The 15206-nt window shown below is 36.7% G+C and overlaps 1 protein-coding gene across 8 annotated transcripts in view; it reads left to right on the top strand.

Moving 5' to 3' along the window:
- The window catches only part of UBE3D (ubiquitin protein ligase E3D), a 150883-nt gene that overhangs the window by 31020 nt on the left and 104657 nt on the right, over positions 1 to 15206 (top strand). For all 8 annotated transcript variants that reach the window (XR_004622040.1, XM_034647910.1, XM_034647912.1 and 5 more), the window contains 4 exons: positions 168 to 237; positions 7577 to 7646; positions 8631 to 8739; positions 11776 to 11939. Coding sequence is in view for 7 of the 8 variants with exons in the window: in XM_034647910.1 (XP_034503801.1) it covers positions 168 to 237; positions 7577 to 7646; positions 8631 to 8739; positions 11776 to 11939 (413 nt within the window). In the remaining variant the exon portion in view is untranslated. The remainder of the gene's footprint in view (positions 1 to 167; positions 238 to 7576; positions 7647 to 8630; positions 8740 to 11775; positions 11940 to 15206) is intronic.

The following is a 15206-nucleotide window of genomic DNA, read 5'->3' as shown; positions in this document are numbered from 1 at the left end:
TCTCTGTGCATGTGAATTATGCACACAAGCTAAATGTGTTCCCAGTATTTAGTAGAGGGCAAAATAAAATGTAAAGTTCAATGTATACTCTAGAGACTATGTTAAAATTATATATTCCTTTTAAGAAAAGCTGAATGACATTTAAATGACATTTTTCTGTTCTACAGAAACCAAAGGCAAATACCAAAGTAATTTGTAAGCGTTGCAAGGTGATGTTGGGAGAGACCATGTCATCAGGTAAGAATTTCATAATAAAAAGCCAAAATGATTGCCTTCTTGTTAAAAAGAGTAGAAGGAGATCTTATAGGAAATCTGTATGGAAGATAGATAACTAATATATGTTGTAGAGTTGATTATTTTAAAAATAGAAATCAGCTAACATATCATCCAATATGCCAAGTAGTTTGTGTATTTTGACCTTTATAAGTACATAGTATTGAGTTTTAAGCATTAAGAAGCTGGGTCATTTTCAATATTTCATATCCTCTCTGTGGATATAAAGCAATAGTATAAAGTTTGTTCTTGGGTTCGTCCTAAAGAATAGTGGAGCTTTTTTCTCAGTACAACTCCTCAGTCAGAATTGTTGGTTGCTAGAGACGATGAAGAAGTTTTCTTGGCTGCCCTCTGCCTCAGGGTGTATTTTAGGGCTGGGGGTTGAAATGGAAGAAACAGATTCTGAGTTCTGTACTCTGTTCCTTGTTCTTTTCCCAACAGTGTTCATTATATTTATGTAAAGTCTATGGTATACCACTTTCAAATGTAATAAAATCCTGATAATTAAATGGCATCGTTATTTAAAGATATGGTGTAAAAATGTCTGGAGAGCTACAGCAAGCTACATTAGCTTTGTTGGTGACAACGAGTAATTGTTTTTCATGTGATTAACTAGAAGATGTGATTTAAGTGAAGCTAGTTTACCTAAGAGAAGGCAGATGGTGGTCTTTTTTGTTTGTATTTTAAAATTATCAGAATCTTGTAAGTAGTTATTTGCTCAGAGTGAATAGAAAAGGAAGGATGAGTAGGGGTAAAGAATGCCACCCTCAATGTCATTTTGGAGAATGAAAGCAAGCTCTTTAAGCAACAACTCAGAAAATTTTAAGGCTTCCAGTCAAATTAGGTGAATTGATTTTTTTTATTTGTCCCCCTGAAGCCCAGTTAAAATGTCAGTTAAGGAATAAAAACGATGTACATCTACAGAGACAAAGAAAAATGGAGAGGAAACAACAGTGAGGTAAACAAGAGGTATAAGCAGACTCTTGGAAGCTGTAAAGCTGGGAGGTGTGGGAACACACTTGTCAGTATGGAGGAAGTTGCAACCTCAGTGTCCGTAGATAATCTGAGTGAGGAGTGAGCCAGTACTTGCTGTAGAGCCTCAGAGCTGGTCTGATCGGAATTTGGAGGCAGCAGGTAACAGGGAAAGCAGTCTGAGACAAGGGGCTGGAGGAAGGGTGATTAATTCAAAATTTTTACATGGAGCTGTAAGACTCGTAAGATTCCTCCTCTATTTACCACTTGTTTATACTCTCAAGGCAGGACTTTAGACGCCTCTTTCTCGGAAAATGGAAGAGATGTGCAGACACTGATTCGTAAGGGTCCTTCAACAGTAAAATGAGCTTAGAGTCAGCCATCCTACAGTCAACAAGCCTTGTACTTACACCTAAGAGTTTCCTGTCAGCATTTTATTACCTTACACTTTAAATATGAATGGATTGGTGAGAATAAAAAAATATTTGAGCAAACCTCAACTATGAAAGAGACCGAAGTAGATAAATGATGAAGTAAACATAATAAAGGCACTGAGAAGAAACGAAGTGTGTATAAAACAGAAGAAAATCTTTAACAAAAATAATATTCTTAGAGAAATGGAATAATATTGCCTTCATAATTCAGAGAATATAGAATTAAAGATGTGGTTGCTTAAAAAACCTAATCAAAGGACTATAAAGGAAATTAAGGAACTGTCTTATCTCATAAATCAAACCAAAATTCAGAGATTGAAAATTGGAGAGGAATTATAGAAAAAAAAATCATCATGTTATTTTCCTGAGGACAGAGATAGTGTCTATCTCATTTATCACTATAACCTCAGCACTAAATATCTGGCATATAGTGGGTACCCCGTAAATATTTGTTGAATGAATGAATGAATGGAAACTTTTAGGATAGTCAATATCTAGCTAATAGTAATTCTAGACAGAAAGAATAGAGACAACAGAGTATAGGAAATTATCAAAGAACAAAAATACTGAAAACACATTACAAGGCTATTTTCTAGAGCTGGGGCTTTGGTTTCTCAACTGAAAGGGCCCACTACATGTCCAGTATGACTAAGTTAATTGACTATTATAAGCCAACAACCCTTAAAAGAATAAAACAAAATCCAGAATAGCAACATTATATTACATACAATGTCCTATTCCATTTAGAAATTATTAGAACTGCAGAGAAACAGAAAAGAGTGATTGATACTCAAAAACAGGACTCAATAAACAGGTGCTGAATAAGCGCAAATATTAGATTGAGTAGACAACGATGTTAAAGTGGCTATTATAAATATGGCTAAGAATTGAAAGGGGGAAAAAACTCTTGAGTGAACTAATAGCAAATCTCAACAAATTGGAAACTTCAAAGAAAGAACCACTGGTAATTACAGAGCTGAAAAGTACAGTAACTAAAAAATTCACTAGGTCAGCTAAACTACATACTTGAGATGACAGAAGAAAAAATAATCACTGAACTTGAAGGTATAGTAATAGAAATTAACCAATGCAAAGAACAGAGAGAAAAAAGTCAGGATCAAGATGGACAGGACCTCAGAGATTTGTGGGACAATATCAAATGTTACAGTTAATGTGTAAATGGAATCTCAGAGGTAAGAAGAAAAAGAATAACTCAGGAAAAAATATTGGTAGAAAACAATGGCTGAAACCTTGGCAAATTTGCTGAAAAATACTAACTTTTAGATCCAAGAATTGCAGTGAAAAGTAGGATAAACACACAGAACACTTCACCCAGGCATTTTGTAGTCAAACTGTTAAATGCCAAAGATGAAGAGAGTATCTTGAAAGTACAAGAGAAAAATGAAACATCACATACAGGGACTTGATAATACAATTAAGGCTGACTTTTTGCAGAAATAGTGAAGACACTAAAATGAGATAGTCAAGATGCTGGGGGCCGGGGGGGAAATTAAAAAAACAAAACAAAACCCTGTCAGCTAATAATTCTATATCCAGCAAAACTGTCCACAAAAAAAAAAAAAAGGCAAAATAAGAGCGTTTTCATATAAATAGATGGAAGTTATGCATTACTAGCGGATCTTCTCTACAAAAATGCTAGAGAAAGTTCTTCAGGCTGAAGTGAAAGATACCAAATGGTGATTGGAATCCACAGGAAGGAATGAAGATCAAGATAAATAGAAAATTTATGGGTAAATTACTACAAGAGCAAACTCAAAGTTTCACACAAAGTTGAAGCCCCTTTTTCCCTGCAATATGCCAGTTCTGTAAAATCAGAACTTTTAGTTTGATTGCTTTGAGCAGTAGGACTTAAAGACTACACAAAAGGGAACCTGAAGGTGACTACACAAAAATTGTACCCTTACTGTGAAGGTGAATCAGAAGTGGAAGAGCCCTGTGAGATTACAGACCAGTATCAATCCTTCGGCTCTTTAGGGACTTCAAGTCTTGAACTTGGTTAGTCAGACTGGGACTTACTGTAACACCTGTATGCCCGGCAAAATCAAATGCAGATCACCTCTGGAGTAAAATACCATCATTGTAAAACTCATATTATTCCCATAAATAATTTGTCAAGTACACCGTTCCCCATACAACCAAAGATAAATAAGCACACAAGTGGACTAGACTTCCATCAGCAAGAACTAACAAAAACAGCAAACAACAGAAACAGACTTCTGCTATTAGAATTATCAGACGTAAACTGGAGCAGTCATGCTTTTCCTTTATTGAACAATGTAAGAGGTTTGAAGGTATCAAAAGGCAAGGGAAACAACAGCAAGCATATTTGGAAAAGATCCACAATAGATTTTCTAAAAACTATATAATGGAAATTTAGAATTTAGCGGATGATTTTTTTTTTAAAGTTTTTATATATTGACAGAGAGAGACAGCAAGCGAGCACAAGCAGGGGGAGCAACAGAGGGAGAGGGAGAAGCAGACCCCCTGCTGAGCAAGGAGCCTGATGCGGGACTCGATCCCAGGACCCTGGGCTCCTGACCTGAGCCGAACACAGACGCTTAACAGCTAAGCCACCCAGGCACCACTTTAGTGGATGATTTAAAGGCAGATTAGGTACAACTTGGGAGAAAGAATTAATGAATAGAAGATAGATAAGAAGAAAAATCCATAATCCAGCACAGAGAGACAAGAAGGCAAAAAATATAGGAGAGAGTGAGACATAAAACATAGACCAAGAAGAACTAATGTGTTTTTTTAAATTTTTTTAGTTTTTACTTAAATTCCAGTTAACATATACTGTAATATTAGTTTCGAGTGTACAGTTTAGTGATTCAGCACTTACATACAACACCTGGTGCTCATTAAACAAATGCGCTCCTTAATCCCCATCACCTGCTTAACCCACCCCGCCACCCCTCCCCTCTCATAACCATCAGTTTGTTCTCTGTAGTTAAGAGTCTGTTTCTTGATTCTCCTTTCTCTTTTTTTCCTCTATGATTTTTTTTAAGAGAGAGAGCAAGAGTCAGGTGGGGAGGGGCAGAGGGAGAGAGAGAATCTTAAGCAGGATCCACGCCCAGTGCTGAGCCAAATTCAGGGCTTGATTTCACGACCCTGAGATCATGACCTGAGCCAAAATCAAGAGTCAGATGCTTAACTGACTGAGCCACCCAGGCGCCCCCATTTGTTTTGTTTCTTAAATTCACATATTAGTGAAATCATATGGTATTTGTCTTTGTCTGACTTACTTCATTTAGTATAATACTCTCTAGCTCCATCCACATTGTTGCAAATGGCAAGATTTCATTCTTTTTATGGCTGAGTAATATTCCAGCGTGTGTGTGTGTGTCTATATATAGAGAGGGAGAGAGGGAGAGAGAGAGAGAGACATACCATTCATCAGTCAGTGGACATTTGGACTCTTTCCATAATTTGGCTATTGTTGATAATGCTGCTGTAAATATCAGGGTGCATGTATCACTTTGAATTAGTATTTTTTTTTATTCTTTGGGTAAATACCTAGTAGTACAATAATTGAATCATAAGGTAGTTCTATTTTTAACTTTTTTTTTTTTAAGATTTTATTTATTTATTTGACAGAGAGAGAGACAGCCAGCAAGAGAGGGAACAAAAGCAGGGGGAGAGGAAGAAGCAGGCTCCCAACAGAGCAGGGAGCCCGATGGAGGGCTCGATCCAGGACCCTGGGATCATGCCCTGAGCCGAAGTCAGACGCTTAACGACTGAGTCACCCAGGCCACCCCTATTTTTAACTTTTTGAGGAACCGCCATACTCTAACATATTTTTAGTCAGACTTCTGGAAGGAAGAGAAATATAAGGGGCAATATTTGAAGAGATAATTGCTGAGAATTTTACAAAAGTGATAGAAAACAGTAAGCTACAGATCGAGGAGGTCCAATGAATTCTAATTAAATGAGACCCAAGTAAGATAAATAAAAAGAAGTCTATAGCAAGACATACATAATGATACTCAAACAAAAGCCAGAACATCTTAAAAACAACCGAAGAACAATGACAGATCACTTTCAAAGGAGCAATAATATTGGTAGTTTGAAGACAACGGAGTGATAGTGTCAATGTGCACAAAGATTAAAAACTGTTAACCTAGAATTTTATATGGCGAAAATATTCTGATATGAAAGAATCAAGACAAAGATGTTTTCTGACAAAAACTAGAATCATTTCCAGTGGTTTGGGGTTTTTTTTGTTTTTTTGTTTTTTAAGATTTTATTTATTTATTCTACAGAGACAGCCAGCGAGAGAGGGAACACAAGCAGGGGGAGTGGGAGAGGAAGAAGCAGGCTCCTAGTGGAGGAGCCTGATGTGGGGCTCGATCCCACAACGCCGGGATCACGCCCTGAGCCGAAGGCAGACGCTTAACTGCTGTGCCACCCAGGCGCCCCCAGTGGTTTGGTTTTTTATTAAAAGAAATACTTGTGGAAGAAAATCATTCTACCTGTGGTGGGTAGAAGAAAATGATCCCGGAGAGAAGGTCTAAGTTCAAGAAGGATTGGTAAAGACAGTGGTAAATATGTGGGAGACATTAAGTGGATGCTAACTGCATAAAGCAGTAACAATAATACCTTGTAGGATTAAAATTGTAGCATTAAATTATAGTTTAACAGCAGCTGGGATAAAAGGGATCACTTTGTAATGTTAAAAGATTCATTTCTGCATTAGTAACATGGTTTCAAAATAGTAAAATGAAAATCGAACTTAAAAGAGAAATAGATAAATTCATCATCATGGCTCTAGATATGTAATACTCTGTTACTGTCTATTGATTTTTTGTGCCTTTTTTGTGTGTTATATTAAGCAATTGAAAATGTTTTCAGAAAATGTACTGAGAATAACTCTCCATCTTATTTAGACAATTAAAAATTGTTTGGTATGTCATTTTTAATGACTGCATAGAATTCTCTTGCCAAAATGTATAATTGTTTAACCCAGCCATTCTCATTTTTTAGACAATTTGTTTTCAGTTTAATTAATAGGAGCATCTTTATAGATACATTTTTATAGATATGAATATTTCTTTGAGATAAATTCTTAGGTGTTTAATGATGGTATCAAAATATATTTAAGGTCTTCATCAAGTGGCTTTCTGGAAATCTATCATTTGCAGTTCTGACAGCAATATGTGAATGAGGGTACCCATTTCTCCATATCTTCATCATTGCTGCATTTTGTCATTCACAAATACTTTTTTGATGCTAAAGAGTATCTCCTTTTAATTTGCATTTCCTTTATAGTGAAAAGAAACATTTTTCGTGGATTTTTTTAAAAATTCAGAATGGTTATGTTTATATTCACTTCTGTAAGATATTTAGTTTACTGTTTATATTCTTCTATAAACTAAGTAATGAGATAACCAGATTTGTTGGGAATTGTACATTAATAGACTCAGTGAGATTCTGGGAAATACTGACGTGAGGTTCACAGTATCTTTGCATGGGCTTTGGGACACTATGATTAAGAAGCCTTTTCCAGTGACTCCTAGGTTTGTGACTATAAAAATGACGAAATCAAATGACTAGTTTCTATGTAAGTGGGCTAGGGCTGTGATGTGGCTGGTTTTTCTAACCTTCCATGCGTGTGAACAGAGTGTCGTTGTACCAGATTCACTTGGGGCATATCTTCTGAAACATGAGGACCTCTCAAGTCTCAGGACACTCTCCTTGTAGTCATCAATGCATTGTTGTCTTACACTAAGTCATTTTGGGAAAATTTTTATTGAATGCGAATTTTACCAGGATGTGTATGAAGTATTTAGTTTGGGATGTTGTAATGAGGACCACCATGCCCACCATGAAAACGTTAGTGCACGGAAATTTTACATCTTCTTATTTTTTGTTTCTAGAAACCACCAAGTTTTATATGACGGAGATAATTATTCAGCCATCTGAAAGAAATTTTTCCATCATACCAAGGTACAAATAGCAAATTAAATTTATTCTGTAATTTCAAATGTGGAGAATGATAGGTACAATTGATTATTTGGGAATTCATTTTGATTTATAGCCCTCTTTATTTGGAAAAGAAAAATAAAAACCTTTGAAAAAGGCTTTTAAAGAGTTGAACCAAACCAAGACTCGAGGATTCATTTACGGTTTATTACATAGTGGCATAAATAAATGTGCTCATCATATAAATCTTATAAATCTGAAAGTTTTTTGTGCTTCTATTTGCCAGATATCCAAGGTCTTATAACTTCATCATCATTAGGTTTTTGAATACTTATTTCTGGGATTAATTTGACTTATTTAAAATTTGAAACAGGAGTCAGTTTTCAAATGACTCCTGTGTTTTCAAAAAAAAAGAAAAATTGGCCACTAAATCCATTAGCGTTTTCTCTTTTTGAATCTTTTTAGTTTACAAACAGAAGTTAACTGTACTGTGTCTTCCAGTTCATTTATGGATATCTAAAAATTATGGCAATCTGAATATGACTTTAGAATTTATCCTCCTTTAAATACTTTGATTCTGTGCCTCAGCTCTGACTCTTTGAGGGGATGCAAATGAAAAACATTGTATATAATACTGTCTACTGTTGGGGAGGAAATATCTCGCCTTCTTTTTTAACTTACTCACTGTTTAATGTGCTACAGCACAAATGGAATATTGACTTGACTAATACAGTATTTTTTCTTCAGTCAAGGGAAATAGTTAGGCTTGGGGCGGGAAGTGTGTTAAGGATTGGAGAATAGGTTATGTGAAGACTGGAGCAAATACAAATACATTAAAATGTATTAAAATTCACATGAGCACAGTCTGTGAAGGAATGGGAAGCATATAGAAGAGTCTGGCTGCGCACACCTCGGCCTTTTAGGCACCCTGTGGGTATTTTTGGCTCCTCTTGCCAGTTAGAGTTATTATGAGAGGCACATTGTGAAAATTGATTTCTGTTCAAACAGGTCTCAGTTTGTACAGAATGTTGTCGCCCAGTGTCTGGTGGAACTCTCCGCTGCTAGAAGCACTTTTAGATTCACTATTCAAGGTCATGATGGCAAAGCATACATCTTGGTAAGAAGTGATTTCTCCCAGCTTTCTGTAGCTTGGTAATCCAGCGTCTCAGAAATTCTTCAGTCTTGTCATTCTTTTTTCTTTAATTCTCAGGTCTAGAAAATAAATGATCAAAAATTGAATTCATCTTATCAGTTTAATTCACAAATCAAACTCCCTTAATTTATAGCAAAAGATCCAGTGCCTCTATGTTCTAGGTACTAGGGATATAGAGAGAAATAAAACCTGATTCCTGCTCACACCACAAAATAAAGTTTTTTACTCCAATCTGTTAATGGCTTTTCTTGGTCACTATAACTTAATTCTGTTTCTGTCACTTTTTTTCCCCTATTGATTTTTCCCTATTTTTCCCTTTTGATACTCTTCTGTTTAAAATATGTTCTGTTGCTTCTGTTTTTGTGTATGTGTGTATGTAGTAAGAATGCTTAACATGAGACCTACCCTCTTCATAGATTTTTAAGTGCATGATAACAGTATTGTTAATTACAGGCACAGTATTGTGTGGCAGATCTCGAGAACTTAATCATCATGCCTAACTAAAACTCTGTACCCTGTAGTGAGCAACTCCCCATTTCTCCCTCCTCCAAGCCTCTGGCAACCACCATTCTACTCTCAGCTTCTATGAATTAGACTGTTTTAAATTCCTTATGGAAGTGGCATCAGGCAGTCCTGTCCTTCCGAGTCTGGCTTATTTCACTTGGCATACTGTCCTCAAAGTTCATCCGTGTTGTCGCATAGCGCAAGGTTTCCTTCTTTTTTTAAGAGTAATATTCCCCTGTATGTGTGCACCATATTTGCTTTATCCATTCATCTGCTGATGGACATTTAGATTGTTTCTGCAGCTCGGCTGTTGTAAATAGTGCTGCAGTGAACATGGGGAACATATACCTCTTCGAGATCCTGAGTTTTGCACACTGATGTTTGAGAAGTAGTGGCAAGTTTTGGATGAGAGGCCCTGCGGTTGGTAGAATCATCCCCTCCATGTACCACAAGCATCTTATGTTATACTGTTTCTGTTAAAAATAATGGTCTGCAAAACAGAATTTGGCACGTTTATGTGAAAATCCAAGAATTGGGACCTCAGTCTCTTTGCCTCCATATCTCTTTTACTCAACCAGTAACCATATATCGAGCATTTCTTACTCTACAGGCACTATTCTAGGTGTTCAAGAACAAAAAATGCCATCAAGGAACTCCTGAGCTAATAGGAAAACATGGTAGCTAGAAGGAGGGAGAGAGTTAAGGTTGTTGTTAAGTGTCACTTTGTAGCTGGCCCTCCATTATGGGGACCCCATGCCTCTCTGACTCCAGATCGTCTCTACCAAAGCTAACATACTTCTTGACTGAAGTTAATACTGGTGTGCCTTGTAGTCATAGTCTGAAATCAAGTTTAATTTTCTTTTACTGTAAGTTTTTTCAGGTTAAAACTCAGGAATAGGAAACACCTAAAAACCTTAAACCTACCGCTAATAGATATTTAAATTCAGGGGTGCCTGGGTGGCTCAGTCAGTTAAGCATCTGACTTCGGCTCATGTCATGATTCCAGGGTCGTGGGATGGAGCCCCCGCATCAAGCTTGCTTCTCCCTCCCCTGCTTACCCTGCTTGCGCTCTCCCTTGCTCACTCTGTCAAATAAATAAATAAAATACTTTAAAAAAATAAATAACTTCTTTGTTATAAAAATAATACATTCTTGAAACATTGAGACAACATGGAGAATGTAAGGGAGGTGGTGTTCCCCCATCTTGTCTTCTCTCCTCGTCTTATATCATCGTATTTGAAGGTAAACATTGTGAACAGTGCGGTATGTGCACCTCAGCATTTTCTCCCTCTCTCTGTACAACCCTATGTTCGTGCGCTCACGTTCTACTTTTCTATTTGTGAAACATACCCGAATCACAGGATGAGCATTTTTCTTCATCATGTTTACCTCACTCAACAGTATATCATAAGGATTCTTCTTGTGAGTGTAATTGTGGATCAGGGTCTTTAATGACTGGAATTCCAGTGTGTGGCAGTTGAAGACAGTGCTGCAATGAAAATAATCTTTGCTTGTGCATTTTAGTACTTCTTTAGAAATAGACCTTTCTAATCGAAGACAGTATTAGGATTTGTGTTTTTTAAACTGATAATTACCACCTTCCAGAAAACTTGTACTAATTTATCCCATATAGTGAGACATTCTTGGTACCCCACCCAGATGTTCCTTACTCAGGCTGGTGCACCCATTTCCCAGCTGCTGAGACTTGTGGGCTGCTGACGGCGCACGGCTGCCTCGTCTCCAGAGATGTGCCTTTGTATGACAGGGGCCGCCTTGTTCAGAAAGTGCCCTCTTCTCCACCCTTGGCCTGCTCAGTCTCCCACCAGTGATTTGACCCTGGGGTACAGAAAGCGGAGGCCTCCTGTCTCGAGGTGGGATAGATCTGTAGGTGCCGTTCTTGCAAGAGCTCCCACGGGATCAGGCTGAAGCCGGACTCCAGCTGAGCCCCTCAGTGGATAGGGTGCATCCAAATCCCCAAACACTCTTCCACCAGCAGTCCAAACCCCTCTGCTGAACTGGATGTTATCCTTTTTTTGTTCTTGCCAATCGGATCAGTGAAAAAGGGTGGCACATCATTTTTACATTTCCTTATTACTAGTTATTTTAACATTTTTATATGTTTATCACTCATTTCTTCTCTTAATTCTGTTCACATTCTTTGTCTTTATTTCTGTGGGGCTGTTTTTGCCCCCTTATTGATTCCTGGGAGCTCTATATATTACACATAATAACTTTGGTATCTCCATATTAAATATTTTCTCCTAGTTAGTTGTCTTTTTTTTTTTTTTTTAACTTTACGATCTCAGCGGCTCTACCAGATGTTACACTTTGAAAGACTTACCATACTTAAAAATTATATATAGGGTTCTCCTATCATTTTTTTTTTTCTGGTATTTTTATAGTTTTGTTTGTGTTTTGTTTTTTAGTGGTGATATGAGATATGGATAGGGTGACGATAATATGCTTGTACTTGGACTTTTCTCTCCCTATCTTTAGCTGTGGCTTTTAAACTCAGACAGCTTGGTGATTGAATCTTTGGGAAGTTCCAAAAGTATCACAAAGTTCCCCCTATTGGAAGATACCTTGAAGGAAGATTCCAGTTCTGCCTGGAATGCTGTCAAGGTCCTCTACCAGCCATGCATCAAAAACAGGAATGAAAAGTAAGTTGTGCTTTTGTTTTCTCATTCCACATTATGTTTTAGTTTCTTTTGCCATTTGGTGTTGAGAAATTAGTGAATTAAATGGTACCATACCACTTCCCTGTTTGAAGCTTCTAGGAGTCATACTGCTAAATATTATACTTTAAAGTAGATTGAATTATTACAGATGATTCTTGCTAATGTGCAGAAAGCTTGCTTTTCCTAAAAATAATTGGTCTTTTTCTTGTAATCTCAGCTGTCTGTGCATATGGCTGCAGTACTAAATCAGGCATCAACAGCTATGAATATTTACTGATAGGCACTTTCCAGGCATTCAGGATGCAGTAGTGAATAAAACACAGTCCTTTCTTCCTGGGCTTGTCTTTGTAATAGGGGGAAGGCAGACCATCAGCAAAAGAGGCATAAAATCACGGACTAATGTGGCTCCTACTAAGAGCCAGGCACTCATCGGAGGGCTTCTGGCTCATTTAAGCCTAACATCAACCCTGCGGGGTAGGTCCTGTTATCACCGTCATTTTAGAGATAGGGACACTAAGACACAGGTGTTGAAATTACTCTAGTGAAATATAAAGCAGGGCGGAGTAGTTGGGGAGTAGTAGGATAGGTGTAGGAGGTTGTCATTTTATATGAAAAGTCAAGGAAGTTTTCTCAGATAAGATGATATTTAAGTGGAAAACTTGAAGGAAGTGAAGGAGTGAGACTTACCTGAGAGAACAGTGTTCCTGGCAGAGGGAACGGTTGGAAGTTGATACTTGTCCTGTACTCTCCAATGAGTTTGATCAAATTTGTAATAAGCACAGAAAGATCCCAGTCTTTTTCTGGGAAGTAAATAAGAAATTTTGAAAAATGGCTTTTCTTTTTTGGATTATACAAACAGTACAAATCATGAAATATTCAAACGGTCGAGACATATATAAAAAATGAAAGTTCTCTACCGTGTCACTCTCCAGAAGTAAAAAGTATGTTGTGTATTCTTCAATTCCTTTTTCTATTTATTTTTCATTTTAACATAATTTGAATGATACAGGTGCATTTTTTACACTTGAAAAAAAAAAAAGGCATCACTGTAGAGTCTCAGAGATTCTTTCCATGTCGGTGCTTGGCGTTTTATGAAATGGGTGTACTATAAATAATTTAACTATTTTTCTGTTGATAGATCCTTGGGGTCTTACTATTTTCCTGCTATAATTAGCATTGCGCTGTGTGTTATACAAATTTGTTTTGTAGTTATGTGTACTTTTTTATGAAGGATTTCTAGAAGTAGAATTGCTGAAGCAAAGGTATAACATTTAAAATTTTGATAGATAATATCAAGTTTCTTTGTAAAAAGGCGTTGCCAATTTATACTCCTACCTGAAGTTACTATAAATGCTACTCCCCTGAAGCGTCATCAAACTGCCGTTTAGATTTTTGCCCATCTGATGCCGGTCTAAATGAAATAGTCCAGATGACTACCCTTGTGTTGTGCTGGGGTGATCAGAGAATATGGCTTATGCTTTGATGCTTTGGGGACCTTGGTGTATATGTGGCCTAATACATAATCACGTCTTAAGCTGTTGGTTGCTTGTATCCTCTATTTACTTGTGTGTGTTTGTGTGTGTGTGTGTGTACTTCTGTATATTTAGACTTATATAGTGAAGCTTATTAAAACCTTTCACATTTTTTATTCCTTTGAAATGTGCATTTTTGAGAAGGGTATGTTAAATCACACTATGATTATAGAAAAGTTTTTTTGTTCTGATTTTGGTATCAGTTTTTGCATTATATATTTTGAAGCTATGTTTTTAGGTATATAAATGTTTGTGCCATGACACCTTGACTAATTGCATATTTTATCCGTAAGAGATTTTGCTCTCCTTCCATTTGATGCTATTTCCCTTTAATCCCAATTTGCCTGATGTTAATACTGTTATATTTACTTTCCTTTTTTTTTTTTTAATTGCCAGTTTGTTATACAGTGGTCCCCCTTAGCTGCAGTTTCGCATTTGTGGTTCAATCACCTGTGGTCATCTGCAGTCCACAAGTCAGAAGGTCAGCCGTAGCTAAAGCTAGGTCACGGTGTCTCCATCACTCACCTGACTGATCACACAGGCATTGTGTCATTTCACATCATCACCATTATAAGAAGGGTGAGTTCAGTACAAGAAGATATTTTGAGAGAGAAAGAGACCACATTTACATCGCTTTTATTACAGTATATCATTGTAATTGTTCTATTTTATTATTAGTTGTTAATCTCTTACTGTGCCTGATTTATAAATTAAACTTTATCATAGGTATGTATGTATAGGAAAGAGCACAACATATATAGGGTTGGGTACTATCTGCGGTTTCAGGCATCTGCTGGGGGGTCTTGAAATGTAACCCCCATGGAGAAGGGGAATGTTTTTCCATTTCTTTCTTTACAGCTGTCCTGTGTTATTTTGTCTTAGGTATACGTTGCCAACATGTACCTTGTAAACTGTGTAGGTGGATATTTTAAAACTTCATTATGACTGGGGCACCTGACTGGCTCAGTCAGTAAAGCGTGTGACTCTTGATCTTAGGATTGTGAGTTCAAGCCCTACATTGTGTGCAACCTACTTAAAATTAAAATAATTTAAAAAAAAACAGGTGAATTCAGAGAAAGACAATTATCATATGATCTCGCTGATATGTTGAATTTAAGAAACAAGGCAGAGAATCATAGGGGAAGAGAGGAAAAAATGAAACAAGATGAAACCAGAGAGGGAGACAAACCATGAGAGACGCTTAATCTTAGGAAACAAACTGAGGGTTGCTGGAGGGGAAGAGAAGAGGGATAGGGAGCTGGGTGATGGACATTAAGGAGGGCATGGATGTAATGAGCACTGGGTATTATATAAGACTGACAAATCACAGAGTTGTACCCCTGAAACAAATAATATGTTATATGTTAATTAATTGAATTTAAATAAAAACCTTAGGAGTGGCAAAAAAAAAAAAGAATCAAAGATATAGGTACTTATTAGGGTGTTGGAATAAATAAAACAAATATAAATGGTCCATTAAAAAAACAAACACAAAACAGGTGAATTAGAAGAAAACAAACTCCAATATGACAGTCTATTTTAAAAGTGAATTTAATCCACACTTACTGTGATTATTGATATAGTTGAACTTAGTCTACTGTCTTTTACATTGGTTGTCTTCTCTGTATCATTTCTTGATAATTTGGAAGTAAAAAAAATACCTATTTCAAGATGAGTTTAGTGGTTAACCTGAAACTTCTAACATATGTACTTAAAC

This window comes from Ailuropoda melanoleuca, chromosome 19 (assembly GCF_002007445.2).
Source record: "Ailuropoda melanoleuca isolate Jingjing chromosome 19, ASM200744v2, whole genome shotgun sequence".
NCBI classification, from domain to species: Eukaryota; Metazoa; Chordata; class Mammalia; order Carnivora; family Ursidae; genus Ailuropoda; species Ailuropoda melanoleuca.
Note: the sequence above shows the minus strand (reverse complement) of the source record. Positions and strands in the feature narration are given on the sequence as shown.